This window comes from Ctenopharyngodon idella, chromosome 1 (genome assembly GCF_019924925.1).
Source record: "Ctenopharyngodon idella isolate HZGC_01 chromosome 1, HZGC01, whole genome shotgun sequence".
Classification (NCBI taxonomy): domain Eukaryota; kingdom Metazoa; phylum Chordata; class Actinopteri; order Cypriniformes; family Xenocyprididae; genus Ctenopharyngodon; species Ctenopharyngodon idella.
Window position 1 is genome coordinate 26,040,429 of NC_067220.1, and position 16,961 is coordinate 26,057,389.

The 16,961-nt window shown below is 36.8% G+C and overlaps 1 protein-coding gene across 2 annotated transcripts in view; it reads right to left on the reverse strand.

Annotated features, from left to right (window-relative positions):
• gpm6ba (glycoprotein M6Ba) overlaps nt 1–15,779 on the reverse strand; it is a 47,664-nt gene extending 31,885 nt beyond the window's left edge. Inside the window, exon 1 of one of the 2 annotated variants that reach the window (XM_051899674.1) lies at nt 15,617–15,779. In XM_051899674.1, the coding sequence (XP_051755634.1) occupies nt 15,617–15,620 (4 nt within the window). In that variant the 5' untranslated portion in view covers nt 15,621–15,779. Of the gene's footprint in view, nt 1–15,602 lie in introns of both variants that reach the window. The other variant, XM_051899694.1, reaches the window with a different exon arrangement.
• Nucleotides 15,780–16,961: the final 1,182 nt, after the last annotated feature.

Sequence of the window (16,961 nt, forward strand, 5' to 3'; positions counted from 1 at the left end):
ATAGGTTATAATAATGAACATATGCTTGCTTGGACACAACATGACTGGTAGCAAAGCAAAGTTAATTATGTAGTGTCCGCTTGATAATGCAGTCGTGTTTTACTTCTGTGATATATGTAGTAAATTGACTCTAAAATGTCTCTAGTGATGGATTTTGATGTGTCACCCAAGATTTTACACCAGTTAATCCATTGCTCCTATATTAAAACAATTGGCATTATAATTTTCAACCAAAATGAAAGAATCTGTTTGTTGCACATTGTCAAAAAAAACAACAACAACAAAAAAACAATCTAAACCCTTTGTTGTTTAATGTTGAAAAACTGGAAAAAAGGGGTGTGAATACTTTTTATAGGGACTCTAGCCATGCCAAGTTTTTACTGCAAAGTCTTAAATTATTTCAAGCATTTTTTAAATATACTCTAATTGTATAAATGACCCATGAATGTATCAAAAATGATTTTGATGTATCACTCAAGATTTTACACAAGTTGCTCCTATGCTGTGTTTGTTAAACCTTTAATCTTCAGCTTATCTTAATGATTATTTATTTTACAGTATTGTGGAACCAAATAGTTGTCTCCTCATACTGATGTAGGACACATTATGCTTTTAAAACACTTTCCCAGACCATTACCATAAAAAAGTGAACTGAAAAAGGCGTAAAGAGATTACTATCCACCACATTAAAACACCTACCCTCCCCAGGCATCAAAAACACAGCAAGTAAAGGAATGCGAGTAGTGGATGTGCTGTAAACAATCTCATACTTCTGGAAGCAATTTAGAGTTCTTACCTCCTTTAAAGTGTCACATTTTACAAGCAATTTTAGAATGAAATATACAGTTTGTATTAACAAATTTGAGCTCAGAAAGTTAATCTTTAACTTCCTGGAGGGAAACAACCTTGGTTTGGTGATTGAGAAGAGAAGATCTACGCCTCTGACTGACACTAGTATAGTGTATAATAGACTGTGTCACACTATGGGAACAAATCAGGAACAGAATTAATGTGTATTTCACATTTTAACTGAAAAATATGTGCCATAACATGAATTAGTTTATATTCATGCTATATGTCATCACAAGTGACATTTAAGACTATTCGGGGGTGGAACCGAAGACAATAGGAACCAATTGGGAACTTGTCATGAGGCGGGGCTCTCTTGAGAATCTCAGGGTTGGTTTTGCTCTGACATACTACAATAATCTCTAAATTTGTAGGTCACTGTCACAGATTAAGTGTTTGTCTGGTAGATGAGAGATGCTGTCTGGCACAGTTTATCTTCTCATCACAATAAAATAAAATAAAATGCACATACACAAAGCTATTATTTGTATCAGAGAACTGGGAGTTATTATTCTTTATTTAGCAGATGGCAACCACAACACACTTTGGCCTAACTGGTCCCTAAGCATTATCATAAGCAAAAAATCATTATTTATTGGCCATGATGTCAAAGTTGCAAGAAATGAAAAAAGGATAGTTTAACAGTATTTGTATTTAAATAACATAAATTAACATAACATCAAATCATCTTACATAAACATCTTATAGTGTATGTGTTTTCCATGTTTAAAATCAACACTGAACTTAACATTTATTTTCTTTATACACACGTTCCTGTTTTATTGTGCATACTTCATCGGTCCAAAGAAAAAAATGTCTTCACAATCATTCATAATCATAATAATAATTATTAATATTCTAACCTTTTCCTTTTGGATGATGTTAATAGCTTTGTTAGGGGCACTTTTCTCACCTTTATTAAGTAAGGACAGTGAATGAGAGACAGAGATCAACTAGGACGTCAAGCTGGGAATCGATCTCAAGTCACCTCTTATGCTACTTAACTGTGTGTCAGAGCACTGAGGCTATGGCTCTGAAGTTAATATCTATTTTAACATTGTTTCAGGATGCCGTTGTACATTACGTAGATTATTTTTAAAATTTTGCAAATAGATAATGCAGTAATGTAGCCACAAAGATTTTAGAAATAATAGCAAACAACATTAGATTTGAAAAATACGCATTACCAGATGCTCTAAAAGGTGAACTTGACCTTTAGCCTTCATAATTGTCGGAAAACTTGCATTTAGGTTTGGCTCCATTCTGGTATGGAACATCTACTTTTTTCAATTCAATTCCTGATGTATAAAATGAAGTGCTGCTTTAAATTTTTTATCTTTACATTTATGTCACATTATGGAAGTAAAACGTAAATGTTGTTTCATGTTGACTTTTATACATTACTTATATATAATTCCTTTGTTCAAGAAATAATTATTTATTTGTTTTTGTAATCAAAATTTATATATATATATATAAAGAAATATTTGATATAGGCCTGTTTTCAGTTATTTAGATTTTCAGTGGCATAAACACACCTTTATCTGAAAGGTCCAACTTCTGGTTAGTCAGTACTGCAGCAGAACTTACACCATAAAGGAAAAAAGTAGTTAAAAAGCACAAGGTGTTGGATGAATACAAGAAGATTTCCAAGTCATTGAATATCCCTTGGAGCACAGTTAAATCAATAGTTAGGAAATTGAAACAGTATGGCAGAATTGTAAAGAGCAGGCTGCACTTGAGATTTTTGGCCATCAGACAAAATGCAATCATCAGAAGCACACCATTCACACCATTAAGGATGGTGATGCTTCTCTTTAGCAGGCCCTGCCTGGAAGGCTGGGTAGAGAATAGGATAAAAAGAATGCTGCCAAAATAAAGGGAAACGGTCCAATCCATATCCATCAAATCCTATACTGCAGCTTATACTTCCCAACAACCTATTTAAACAGGAATATTAGTCTGTCTGACTGATATTTGGGAGCAACTTTATCTGAAATATATTATTAAACCACAATTGGCCGTTATAACTTTCAACCAATTTGAAGAAGTTTGTTTTCACTTTGACATAAAAGAATATATTTCTGTTGTTCACTGTCAAAAAGGCCAAATTAAAATTCTTTATGGTTCAATGTTGGAAAACCAAAAAATGTGAAAACTTCCAAGGGGATGAATACTTTACTGTAGCTCTGCCAAGCTTTTACTGCAATTCTTAGACCTTTTTAAGCCATAGAGATTTTTTTAGAGATATTCTCTCTCTCTCTCTCTCTCTCTCTCTCTCTCTCTCTCACTCTCTCTCTCAGGTCAATGTAAAACTGAGGCTGAAAGAAGGAAAGTTTGTTTTATCTATTTATCTATAAGAGTGGAATTATTCTCTATACACCCACAGAGCATCACAACAGCCCACCCATCCCTCACCTCCATAAAACTACATAATCCTTTATGGCTTATAGTAGCTATAATTACTCTGTTCACTGTTTATTATTATTGAAGAGGGACAATAGCTACATTTGGGGTTTCCAGAGATGCTCAGAGCATGAGCCATTTAGCGGACAATAGAGAAAACAACGGATAAAGATTGCCTGTAATTTATGTCGCAGAACTTCATAATGCCACCAAACTGATGACCAATAAAAAGGCCTTTGGTTAGTTTGAACAAATCTGAGTATATTGTTTGTTTTAATTCATTGTTTTAGACCTCATTAATCATTCATAACAGCAGAGTCAACTGTGAGTAAAACAAAAGATAATATTGTGCTTTATCATAATATTGAGGAACATTTTGAGGGTACCTACTACCTAATGATTTTCATGTACTGAAAACTGTAATAAAAAATCAAAAAGGAGAATTTGATGACTAACACTGAAAAGTGCACATTCCAGCAGTGCATGGACAAGACAACTACAGTATAACAGCAGAAAGCACTAAAAGTAACAATAAATTACATGGAGAGTTAAACATCAAACACTAAATCAGTGGTGTGTTTCCCAAAAGCAATAGTTGCCAACTGGTCGCAAGTACCGTCATTACAAACAGTTCAACGACTCTGTATTTCCCAAAACCGTGCTTTCAATGAACATTAGCAAATAGCATCATGGAACTACAGCTATAGTGATTTGCATAATTTACTGTTATTACTATAATAAGTACATGTGTAACTACATCACCATAAAATAAAGTGTTACCATCTTTCAGTTTATTAGCACCACCAAATGCAAATACACAGATTGTATCTGCAGAGGTTTAAGACAAGTGACCCAAAGCTCAAATGTTTTTGGTTAGTCCATTTTCATCGTGAGACAAAGAAAAAATCTGACACACTCACTGACCAAAGAAAAAACAACTTTGGTTTGTTACCAGATGGATTTTTGTCGTCGGTGTGAAGAGGTTTCAGAGGAATAAAATGTTTCTATTCATAATCTTGAATGCAGCACATATTTCTGTTTAGTTAAAGCCAAGGCCTGCTCACACAGACAAAATGCAAGGCACAATGCATTGGAGAGGTCTATTTACACCAAGACACAAAACTATCCACTGAGCTAAAAGAAGATAAAATTCTCTCCCATACGATAGGTGGTACTGTTCGACAAACACACCTTCAGCAGGCCTACCATCCAGCGCTTATGATGAGAGAGAAGAAAAGAAATACAATGCCACTTGACAAAACAGCAAAACATATGCAATGGAAATTAGTGGAACAGAAGCAGCAGCACATGTACAGTAACATGCCTCATTAAGCAAGTTTACGGCAAGTTTTCTTAAAAATCAGAAGAAAAAAAGAGAATAAACTGAATGAGAGACTGAATGTGCAAATATTAGCATTCAATGTGAATAGGTCTTGATAAACCCCTGCCCTAAGCCCATGATTTCCAGATGCATAATAAATACTTTAAGATAATGTGTATAGTTGCCTTTAAAAATATTGTCTCACTGGGGGTGAAAACATTAGTGCTTCTCAAACTTCAACTCACAGAGAAGAGGAGGTGAAAACTAGGGCAGAATTCTACTAATGTTTCTGAGCTTGTCATCTTTTCACAACTGATATTAGCTACCATAAATCAAATCAAACCAACAAACTGCACACAATAATCTTGTATTAGGGCCCATTCACACCAAAAATATAAGCACAAGCTGCCATTATGTTGTCTGCAACTTTAAATGCTCAAGCTCTTTAAAGTCAGGTAGATTCTAATTGGCTTTCAATGTTTTTATCATTCATCAGCTGGAATAAAATCATTTTGAAAGTATCTCCAGCGATATTGTTTGTCTGTGTCATTACTGTTATAGCTGTGGTGTGGACCCTATTTACTTTTCCCTGATAATTTGATTACATTCTGTTCTCCTACGAGTACGTCAAAAAATGTGGAAATTTAGACATGATCAGACTAGTCTAGTTAATATGAGACAGAACAACCCAGTGGACACATCTCTCCAGTAATGAGCCCATTACTGTTCTTTTATGTGCCCTGACTAGAGAGTTAATGTGGAAAAAGGGGATACAGCACACAGAAAGGTTTCCTTTTGAAGTCCTGTAAACAAAGAAGCAATTAAAGTCCATAGACAGGGCCTAGTCCTGTCCCACTTAGGAGGGAGGTCTGCAGTGAGGGCAGAGTGATGTATTCGATGTCTAGTTTAAAGATATCACAAAATAAAACAGAATTGTGAGATAAGTCTGTGTATTTTTGCTAGGAAGAGTAATATGTATAAGTTAAAGTGTGAAGTGTGAATTTTTTTCGATGTTAAACTTCTGTCAGCTTATATGCCAAGACAACTATAAGTAATCCATTGGTAAGTTGATTTTCTCCAAAAAGTGTGACTCTAAACTCTGTGGCTGTTACAACATTGCTTTACTTGTTTGAGCAGCCCAACATAGCAACACTGATGGGGTTGGGTAGCAAATACAAAAATGAAAATTTCAATGGAACAACAAAAGAAAGACACAAGGCAATCCACTTGGCCAATTTGAATAAGTACTTTAGTCCTGTGGCCCATTTACACAGAATACTGCTGTTTAATGCCAACAGAACTCATGACAGTGTCTCTATAGCAACATGTTGACATGGCTGATAGACAAAAGTAGGAATGTTAGGAGAGGTTTTAATCATTGTAACTGCTGTAAATTAACATTCTGGTATTCCATACAGTATCTATATTTTTTTACTGCTTTAAGGACTTAAACACTGAGCATCTTAAGGGTAGTTGAGTTTCAATAGTTCTATATGCTTTTACTATGTCTTTTGTTACGTAATTGATCATGATTGAATATGGTGAGAGGAGGACTGACTTGTAAAGTGTGAGGTAAAAAGTTTGTTTGTTTGTTTGTTTGCTTGCTTTGCTAGGCAGAGCGATATGTAAGGTGAAGTGCGTAATTTTTTTGATGTAAAACTCTCCTATCCCTCTCCTATCACCTCACCCACAAATAAAACAAAAAATCATTACAAGCATATACAGAGATACATGTACAAAATAGTGTTTGTAGCTGATGCCTTAAGCTAATCTAAGCGATTCAAACAGGGTAAATAGGCTAACAGCTTGGGTGGGTCTTATTCCTTGGAAGCATTCATGTTTATGTACAACTTTACAGACTCACACCAGCCTCTGTTGTCAGTTGGGGTTCTGTCCAAACTAGTGGGACACAGAGACAAAAGAGAGCATGGTGGGAGGTATATGAACTGGGGCACCATCTTCTGTAGAAAAAAATTATTTGGTCCATTCTGATAGCTTTTTAATCACCAACTGATTAATAACAACTAAATTATATGATACTAATAGGGCTACCTGTGTAAAATAGCCAGATCACAAAATAGGCTAAATTAAGTAATAATGACTGTTGGTGAAAATGTTATAAAAACTACATATATCTGCAGAACTTTACCACAAAGTTGGCATTAACCTTTGATGCTGCCAAAATACTAACTGAATTACAAGAAAACACACACCACAAAAATAAACAAAGAGTGTCAATAGCCTGATGATCTTATGTCCTTTAAACAGATCTCCTGCTCTGAGAAGGTGCACGGTGAGAATGAAAGAGATCATTCAGAGTGCATCAGCAATGATGATTATATATTATCTCATCACAAGTTAATTCAAACCTAAGTAATTCCTGACATTCACCATCAGTTATCAGTTTACCTAAAAATACACCAAGAAATAAAGGTGAAATATCTTTCTCACTCCCTCCAAATTATCTGTGTTGTTAGGTTTAAATTCCTCTTCACTAACCCATAATCCTTTTGGCCCAGATTCTCTAGGGCGGGGTCTTAGGATGACATCACAGCAGCAGGCAAGCTGTTAATTCCCAAAGTTATGTGATAAAGGACTCTATCTCAGTATGTCCAGAAGCAATGCATAATTTTGATCACAATCGCAACAAAATCTTTGCTGTCACAAAATAGAAGCGGTTTATATGTTCCATATGCTTGCTTTCTTTCGCATAGAGCTGCATGGCATTTATCTATAACCATTATGGAAACTAAACTTGAAGTTACCAGTTGTTACATAACAATAGTCATCACTATGAATTATGATTGCTGTTATGAAATTTTGTCATTATTTACTTACCCCTATGTCATTCAAGACCCCTATGACTTCCTTTCTTCCATGGAACGCATAAGGTAATTTTTTTTTCCATATGAAAGTGAATGGTGATTTGTTATCATTGGGTTCTCATGCCATGTGAAAGTAGTGTATCCTCCAAATTTACTTGTCTAGTGTAGGGGTAAAGTGAATGGAACCAAAAAAGCAAACAAAAAAATCCTCTGAAAATTCCATTCAAATTAGTTTTCTCAATCTACTGCCTTATGTACTCGCCTGATACTCCATGATAAAGCTGCCCATAACTGTTATAGAATCACTTTCTACCTAAGTCCAAACTATTAGTACAACCCAAATTCCGGAAAAGTTGGGATGTTTTTTTAAATTTGAATAAAATAAAAACTAAAAGACTTTCAAATCACATGAGCCAGTATTTTATTCACAACAGAACACAGATAACATAACAAATGTTTAAACTGAGAAATTTTACAATTTTATGCACAAAATGAGCTCATTTCAAATTTGATGCCTGCTACAGGTCTCAAAACAGTTGGGACAGGGGCATGTTTACCATGGTGTAGCATCTCCTCTTCTTTTCAAAATAGTCTGAGGACGTCAAACTGATCTGGACTGCAGGCAGGCCAATTCAGCACCCGGACTCTTCTACGACGAAGCCATGCTGTTGTAATAGCTGCAGTATATGGTTTTGCATTGTCCTGCTGAAATAGACGGCGTCTGAAAGGGAGCATATGTTGCTCTAAAACCTTTATATACCTTTCAGCATTCATAGTGCCTTCCAAAACATGCAAGCTGCCCATACCGTATGCACTTAAGCACCCCCATACCATCAGAGATGCTGGCTTTTGAACTGAAAGCTGATAACACGCTGGAAGGTCTCCCTCCTCTTTAGCTCGGAGGACACGGCGTCCGTGATTTCCAACAAGAATGTCAAATTTGGACTTGTCTGACCATAGAACACTTTTCCACTTTGAAACAGTCCATTTTAAATGAGCCTTTGCCCACAGGACACGACGGCGCTTCTGGACTATGTTCACATATGGCTTCCTTTTTGCATGATAGGGCTTTAGTTGGCATCTACAGATGGCATGGTGGATTGTGTTTACCGACAGTGGTTTCTGGAAGTATTCCTGGGCCCATTTAGTAATGTCATTTACACGATCATGCAGATGAGTGATGCAGTGTCGTCTGAGGGCCTGAAGACACGTGCATCCAATAAAGGTCTTCAGCCTTATCCCTTACGCACAGAGATTTCTCCAGTTTCTCTGAAACTTTTGATGATGTTATGCACTTTAGATGATGAGATTTGCAAAGCCTTTGCAATTTGACGTTGAGGAACATTGTTTTTAAAGTATTCCACAATCTTTTTACGCACTCTTTCACAGATTGCCCATCTTTACTTCTGAGAGACTCTGCCTCTCTAAGACATCCCTTTTATAGCTAATCATGTTACAGACCTGATATCAATTAACTTAATTAGTTGCCAGATGTTCTCCCAGCTGAATCTTTTCAAATTTTCTTGTTTTTTCAGGCATTTGTTGCCCCCGTGCCAACTTTTTTGAGACCTGTAGCAGGCATCAAATTTGAAATGAGCTCATTTAGTGGATAAAAGTGTAAAATTTCTCCCTTTAAACATTTGTTATTATCTGTGTTCTATTGTGAATAAAATATTGGCTCATGTGATTTGAAAGTCTTTTAGTTTTCATTTTATTCAAATTTAAAAAACGTCCCAACTTTTCCGGAATTCGGGTTGTAAGATAGAAAAGCTGACTCTAGATAAAGGACAAATGTCCTACATTGTGCTTTTTGCTGTGTGCATTAAAGTCACCATGAAATCAAAATTGACAACTCTTATTTTGTTATGGAACATTGCAGTATTTATTATAAATTATTTCTCCGCACACGTCATTATATTTATATAATTCATATACTCTCGTAATCTTTAATCAAAATAACTTCCCTTCCCTCTTGGAATGTCATCTCTTCTCTTCTTTGATGAAGTGTTTACTGGTGTGAGGGCAGGACAACCTGTCACTCACATGAGATCACAGCAATTCTTGTCTGAGAAGCCATTTTATTCAGATATACACCACAAAAGGAAAGAAAAGATTAATACAACATCCATTTCATGCTGGCTTTAAGCAATTTTGAATAATTATTGGTTTGTAAAGTATTGAATGTCTATTTGAATGTCTCTTAAAATTAGTTAGGTAAAGTTTGTATAATGTTTATAACAATACCTGCATGGATTATGATTACTCACAATGACTTGTATAACAATGCCTGGATAACAATCACATCAAGTCAAATTAATTTTGTATGCACTTTTCACAATACACATTGTTTCAAAGCAGCTAAAAGTCTTACTGTAATGTCTATAAGAGGTTTAAATGTTAGTCGGTTCTGTTCTAAGCAAGAGTAAACAATTCTCAAAAATTATTAATGAAAATGACTTGTAGTCGTAGGTGAAAAGTCAGAAAAGGTCTAAAAGTCTAATGCTTGGGCAATAGCCTGAGTGTTCAAAAGTAATTAAGGAATTTAGATAATGGTTAGTTTTGTTCTAAGCGAAAGTAAACAATTCTCAAAAAGCATCAATGAAGATATGGTCAGTTGTCCATATCAGTGGTCAGTGAAAAATAGCTAATTGTCAAAGAGTCTGATGTGAGTTTAACATTTTCCAAACTTAATTAGAGCAATGATGTTGAGAAATTTAAGATATGACTTTAAGATATGGTTTCAGGGAGAATTACTATATTGTGATGTTGTTCCTTACTGTGGTTGTACAGTAAATTACTTTTACTGTGGTACAATGCCTGGATGACGATTCTCTAAATATTTTATTTTAATGTCTTTTAAAATTAGGCAAAATTTGTATAATGTTTATATAACAATGCCTGGATAATGATTACTTCTGATTTTAGCGCTTAAATTATTACATGAGGTTGACATTTTTATTATAAGTATGCTTATCACAGTAGTGAAAACACATTTTATGGCAAATCCGACTGTGTGTGACATCAGGCCTTAGGAGTTTTTGTCTACCTAAATCTACCTGTTAAGGATTAGACCTGACAAAATTCTTGGATTAATGAAAAAGGGCATCTCCAAGAAATAAATTCAGTTATTCCCCTTGATAACTGTAAATGTCACTGGAGTTTCTGTTTAAAATTAAGTTTATAATTGAAGACTGTGGTGTTATCTACACTGACCTTTTCTTTTATGCTGCACAAAATGAGGCTTTACAATGGCCAAAAGGCACAGATCTGTAGTTATGGCAGAAGCAGTGCTTTGCATAATGGAAACAGAGGTGTTGCAGATAGGATAGACAAGCTGTCATTCATACAGGATGAATAAAAATGCAAAACAAAGTCAGCACACTGTTTCTCCCAAAAAACAAAACAAAAAAAAAAACACCTATAATACTAAAACACCAGAATACTACAACATGACGTTTCGAGCAAATCAGCTCTTCATCAGACTCAATCATACAGAATGAGCTCCACGGTGATGGCACAGGTCGGTGAGGTCTGAGGTGCATTTATGCGAGCAAGATTATGTAGAAAGGGATGCTGTTGCTTGGAAACAAATGCTGCAAAGTAGCTAAATGAAAGGTGACATTACTTTCACTGACTTCACTTAAGCTGCAGCTTTGGAGCTAAGCAGTACTCAGTTTAAAGGCCCATTCACAAAAATGATATTGATAAAAAGATAACACAGAGATAAGCACAAACAAATTCCTCACTTAATTTATACCAGGGTCAGAAAAAGCAAGAATGTGATGGAAGCTGAGAAAATTTGTCGTCTCCAGGCTGTTTCCATTCAGTTGGCCTTTTACCGGTAAAATGGCCATCTCCAGGCTGTTTCCATTTGCCGTCTCCAGGCTGTTTCCATTTGCCGTCTCCAGGCTGTTTGGCCTTTTACCAATAAAATGGTGTGCGTAATGATGTCATCCCTAAAAAATGCATTGTCGCATAAGTTTTGTTATATCGCTAAAAAAATCTGCCCTTGAGCCGTTTCCATACATAATTTGCGTATATCGCAAATTTGTATATTTTGCATCCAATTTGTAAAATGTACAGAGTAATGAGACAATTGAAATTCACCAGTAGGCCTACTGCGTATTTTCACATATAATATTATGAAATAGGAAATATAAGAAGACGACGTCGAAGTCTTGTCAGACGATTGTCTCTATTTTCCTCATCCTTGTGATGCACCATTGAACTAGAGAAATGGTGCTTTAACAGGAGCACCACGAACACAGACGCTGCATGTAGGCTATAGGCTAATTCTGTCATGTGACACCACATTTATTTGCGTTAAAGCCATTTTTCTCGACAAAAAGTGTTTCCAAACCAATTTTTGCGACATTTGAAGTCTCGACCAAGAATTCATGCGCTAAAAATAAACTGAAAAAGATTGTGTCGGCATTTGAGAAATTTTATCGACAAATGGCATTTCCATCAGCTATATCACTAAACATTTTGAAGCGCTATACGTTTTTTCGCAAAAAAAGGAAACCTGGCTACTGAGAGCAGAAGGATCCATATACAGAGATTTATTAGAAGCAAAAGGGTAAATCACAGAGTCATAAGCTACGCGATAAAGTCCAGGGTCAAAAACCAAGAAAACAGTCCAAAGGCAATCAAATCCAAGAGAGTAAATAGTAGAACAAGGCAGATAATCCAAAATCAAGGCAAGACACAACAATGGGAAAACGCTTAGAATTGCAGACCAGGCAAACAATACTTTAGCTGTGTCCCAGTTCAGGGGCTGCGTCCTCCGAAGGTCGCATTTGAAGGCTGCATACGTCATCGAGTTGGTCTCATTTAAGAAAAGTAACCGTTAGATTGCAAAGTAATAAAGAAATTACAGTATTTTACACCTCACAAGGAATAACAGTCAAATTTATTAGTTACTTTTCTTAAATGAGACCGACTCAATGATGTATGCAGACTTCAAATGCAACCTGCGGAGGACGCAGCCCCTGAATTGGGACACATCTTGCGATGAACAAAGGGAATCAGACTCCTTAAATAGGAAAGAGAAACCATGTGACATTAACAGAAGATAGACTTCAGTATACGGGAGAGGGTGCCATCTGGCGGTAGGAGGGGGAACTTCAGGTTGGCATGTTACAGAATCCCCCCTTTTATGGACAACTCCTGGAGTCTTACCTGGCTGTCCTCGTGGACTGGGAGCTGGGCTATGAGGGTGATCCCTATGAAAGTCATTGAGGAGAGAAGGGTCAAGGATATCATTGATGGGAACCCAGGAATGTTCCTCTGGCCCATATCCCTCCCAGTCAACTAAATATTGTAGTTGCCTTCCTCTACGTCTGGAAGATAAGATTTCCTTAACCAGATAAGCTGGGCTTCCATCAATTTCTATTGGTGGTGGCGGTTCTGTATAGGTTGCAGGGTAAGCAGGCTTGAGAAGAGAAACATGGAACGTAGGTGAGATCCTGTAAGAAGCAGGGAGTTGGAGATGATATGCAACAGGGTTCATCCTTTTGATGATTTTGAATGGGCCAATGAATTTAGGACTTAGTTTCTTACAGGGAAGGCGAAGCTTGAAATCTAGAAAACCAGACCATTTGACCAGCTTGAAATGACAGGGCTGCTTGTCGCCTGCGATCAGCATTGATCCGTTGTTGTCGGATAGCTTGTTGAAGTTTTACATGGGCAGCATCCCAAATCTCTTCGCTGTGTCTTAACCAGGCATCCACTGCTGGAACATCAGATAGTTCTCCAGTCCAGGAAAACAATGGAGGTCAGTATCCTTGTACACATTCAAAGGTGGTTAAGCCGGTGTAGGAATGAATGACTGAATTCTGTGCATATTCTGCCCATGGTAGGAATTTGTTCCATTGGTTCTGTGATATATGGCAATACAAATGTTGATTTCTTTTTATCTGCCAGTTTCTTGATTAAATCTTTCCACGTGTCCTTTGGATTGAGGGTGGTAACCCAAGATTAAACTTATGTTGATGTTCAGTTTTTGGCAGAAAGCTTTCCATACTTGGGAAGTAAATTGGGGTCCCCTGTCTGAGACAATGTCTTCAGGTAGGCCAAATATTCTGAATACATGGTTGAAGACTGTCTCAGCAGTGTCAATAGCACTGGGCAGTCATTTAAGGGGCACCAACCTGCAACACTTAGAGAATCTGTCCATTATAACCATGACAGTGGTATAGCCGTTTGAGAAGGTCAGATCAGTAATGAAGTCTATGGCAATATGGGACCAAGGCCTTCTGGGAATGGGGAGGGGTTCTAGGAGTCCTGTGGGGAGTTTTTGAGGTGTGCAGGTTTGTGCATAAACTTGACATCCTTGGGCATAATTGGTGACATCGGTGGCCAGGGTTGGCCACCAGAATCATTGTCTGACCATAGCACTGGTGCGGTTGATGCCAGGGTGTCCGGAACTAGGTGAAGTGTAAATCCACTGAATAACTTGGGTGCACTGGTTTTCAAGCACGTTCCTGTTATTTCACTGACCAGTTTAGATTTAGTCTGGCGGTGACATGAGTCATAACATCCAGAAACTCCTCATTTGTGACATCTAGTTCCTCTGAACTAGAGCGGCCAAGCAGCATGCTCTCCACCGGACCGGAAGAAGCCGGTGAATGGGCTTCTGGATTCGGCCTGAGAGCATCGGAACTGGCAAGAGAGGACTGGGAAAGGAAAAGACCTGTCCCAAGCTCCTCAGCCAGATCCATCTGAGAGCCCCATGGCTTCAGATGCTGCGCTGCCTTGGCACACAGATTGTGTGTGTCATATAACAATCACATGGAAGCACACAATTTCTGAATCACTTTCCTGCACTTTTCCTGACAACAATGAAACTGATGACGTGTTCTCTAGCCACCCCTTAAATAGTCTCACGTATCCAGACCTTCAGACTGACGGAAGAAGTTCTGGACTCTATCGCAGCTTTCATTGGTCAAGGACCGCCCAAGAAGACGTTTGACTGACATGTAACGCAACCAATCACAGTTTGCAAATGCAACAATGGAGCCGCAAACTTCACATACATTTGAAAATCCAGCGTTTATTTTTATTTTTTATTTTTTTACCTTTATTTATATAGCGCTTTTTACAATGCAGATGTGTCAATCTTATAGTGTCATCTTATCAATGCAGTGTTGAGTTCCACTTTGAAAAGGAACAGATACCTAATGGGGGGGTGGGGTAAAATTCGCGTTTTTGGCGGGGCTCCCCTGGTAAAATTCGCATTCCAGGGACTAAATATCATGTTATTTGGGTCGATTAAACCCGCGGACATGAAAAACAACCAGCGGTAAGTGTAAAAGTAGCCCAATTCTGTGGGGAAACTGCGGACTTGACAACACTGACTATAAGCACTATCCTGTTCCTCTAAATAATTACATTCTTTTATCAAGGAATACAAAACTAATATTAATCTCTAGAGGGAATTTGTACAGCAGAGATGTGCCAGTTAAGCACAGCTATTAAGCAGCAGTCTCGGTAGATGCAGACAGCTGGCACAGAATGTGCTTTATAACTAACCATTCCAAGGACACAGCTGGGACAAATGAAAGAAGGAATTCTTTCCCATGAATTAGCTCTATTTTGCATGCTGGATAAGAGCAGGATAAACAAGCACACAGATTCATAGCAGAGCTCATTAATAGCACCCCAACTGATTTGATGCATTCAGAAATACACAAAGCAGAACTTGAAATAACTCAAATGAGATAAATATTGTTTTCTTATGATCCTCTTTGTCTATTTATTACTATTTATGTCTACTTCAGCTAAAACAAAACTCAGCAAAAAGAAAATCAAAACACCTAGGCCTAAATAAATATTACAAATATAAAATACTAGAAATTAAACAAACCTATAATTGTATACCTGTATAGCTAACAAAATGGGCTAACAAATATCTGTTGTCATTAAATGTAAGACAATCTGTAAGAAGCCCTAAAAGTGGCTTTTAAACAGGCGTAAAATAAATTATAAAAAAAGTAACATTATAAACTTAAGTTACACACAACAACAGGGTAGAAAACTAACTGCATATGAACTCTATCAAACGTCCCATGCATGTTAAAATTTATAAGCAGTAGGAGTGTGACAAGAAAAACCAAAACGCGTCTCAAAACGAGCAAAATAGAAAGAAACGTTACAGCGGAGTAAACGCTTATGTAAGAAAGTATGGAGAATGCACTGACCATCATTCACTCACCCATGTTGCGTTCTCTGCGTTCGGGGGGCGTTAGTGAAAGTTCGGCCAGTGTTTGGGGTGGAAAGAGTTTCGCTCAACTGAACAAATGTGTCGCTCCAGGTCGGGACCATTGCTGCTGTGACGTCACTAGTTTGGGGTACCAGCACGGGGCCACTCTTTCTTCCACCAGCACAAATGAACTTTGTATTGCTAGTACCAATCAGTCATTAGAAACATATGAGTGATAAACCGTGTTACTCTCGCAGTGTACACTACACACTGCATAGGCTACACTTAAATGTAATATGACTTAGCCTATTCACTACATGTTCCACATTGAAAGGAAACAATGAAGGGAAAACGCTGTATTTTTTTCTTCTTCATTAGTAAAGAAAATTTACATTATATGCACACTAAACAACCGCAATTTTTTAGCATTACATGTTGTCGTAAACTTTGATACTGAACTTGGGTGTAGAGCCCAATAAGTACAACAGAATATAAATTGCGGATGCTCAGAAAAAACCACCATGGCAACCAGAAAGCAGGCTGGGAACTCTATTCAGTTTTGGCCATTTGGCATTATGCCAGCACAGCTTCACTAAATGGGCAAACAGAGAAGCTCCAAATTTCTCAGATCCTGATGCCTGTGGAGAAAATGTCGACACTTTTGAAAAGCTACATGTGGGGGTTATTTTTTAAAGCACTTTTCATGTTTTAATAGCTAATTTTGAGTGCCAGAGTGTACCATTGGCTATTTTATTTTTTTATTTTTTAAGGACAATAACAGAGTTTCTAGGTCAGGAGACCGATAGTTAGTTCTTGACCAGTGTTGGGTAAGTTACTCAAAAAAAAAAGTAATTAATTGCTAGCTAGTAATTACATCTTCAACTGAGTAATTAGATTATTGTACTAATTACTATCTTTAAAAAGTATTTACTAATTACTTTCTAAATCCCATATAAACCTCATCAGTTGAACAATACAAGGATAAACATGAAACTGCTCTTTTAATTATTTCAAATAAATAATATCAAACTTCATAAATTATTCTTAAACTGACCAAAGTTTTTGAAGGGAGAAGGTTACATTAAAAACATACATTTTAACATTAGATTGAATTTTGAGGATAAATCCACTATTGTTTAATATAGAGTTGTTCTATAGTCTATACAGTATTTTATGCAATTACATCAGAAATAACTGTAATTAAATTACAGAACAATTAAGAGTAACCCCTTACTCTACTTTTTCAAGGGAAGAGTAATTAAATTACGTTAAATAATTACTTAGTAATGAATTACACCTAACACTGTTTTTGGATAAGTTAAGAAGTTCTTGATTAATTTAAGAACCTAGTTCTTAA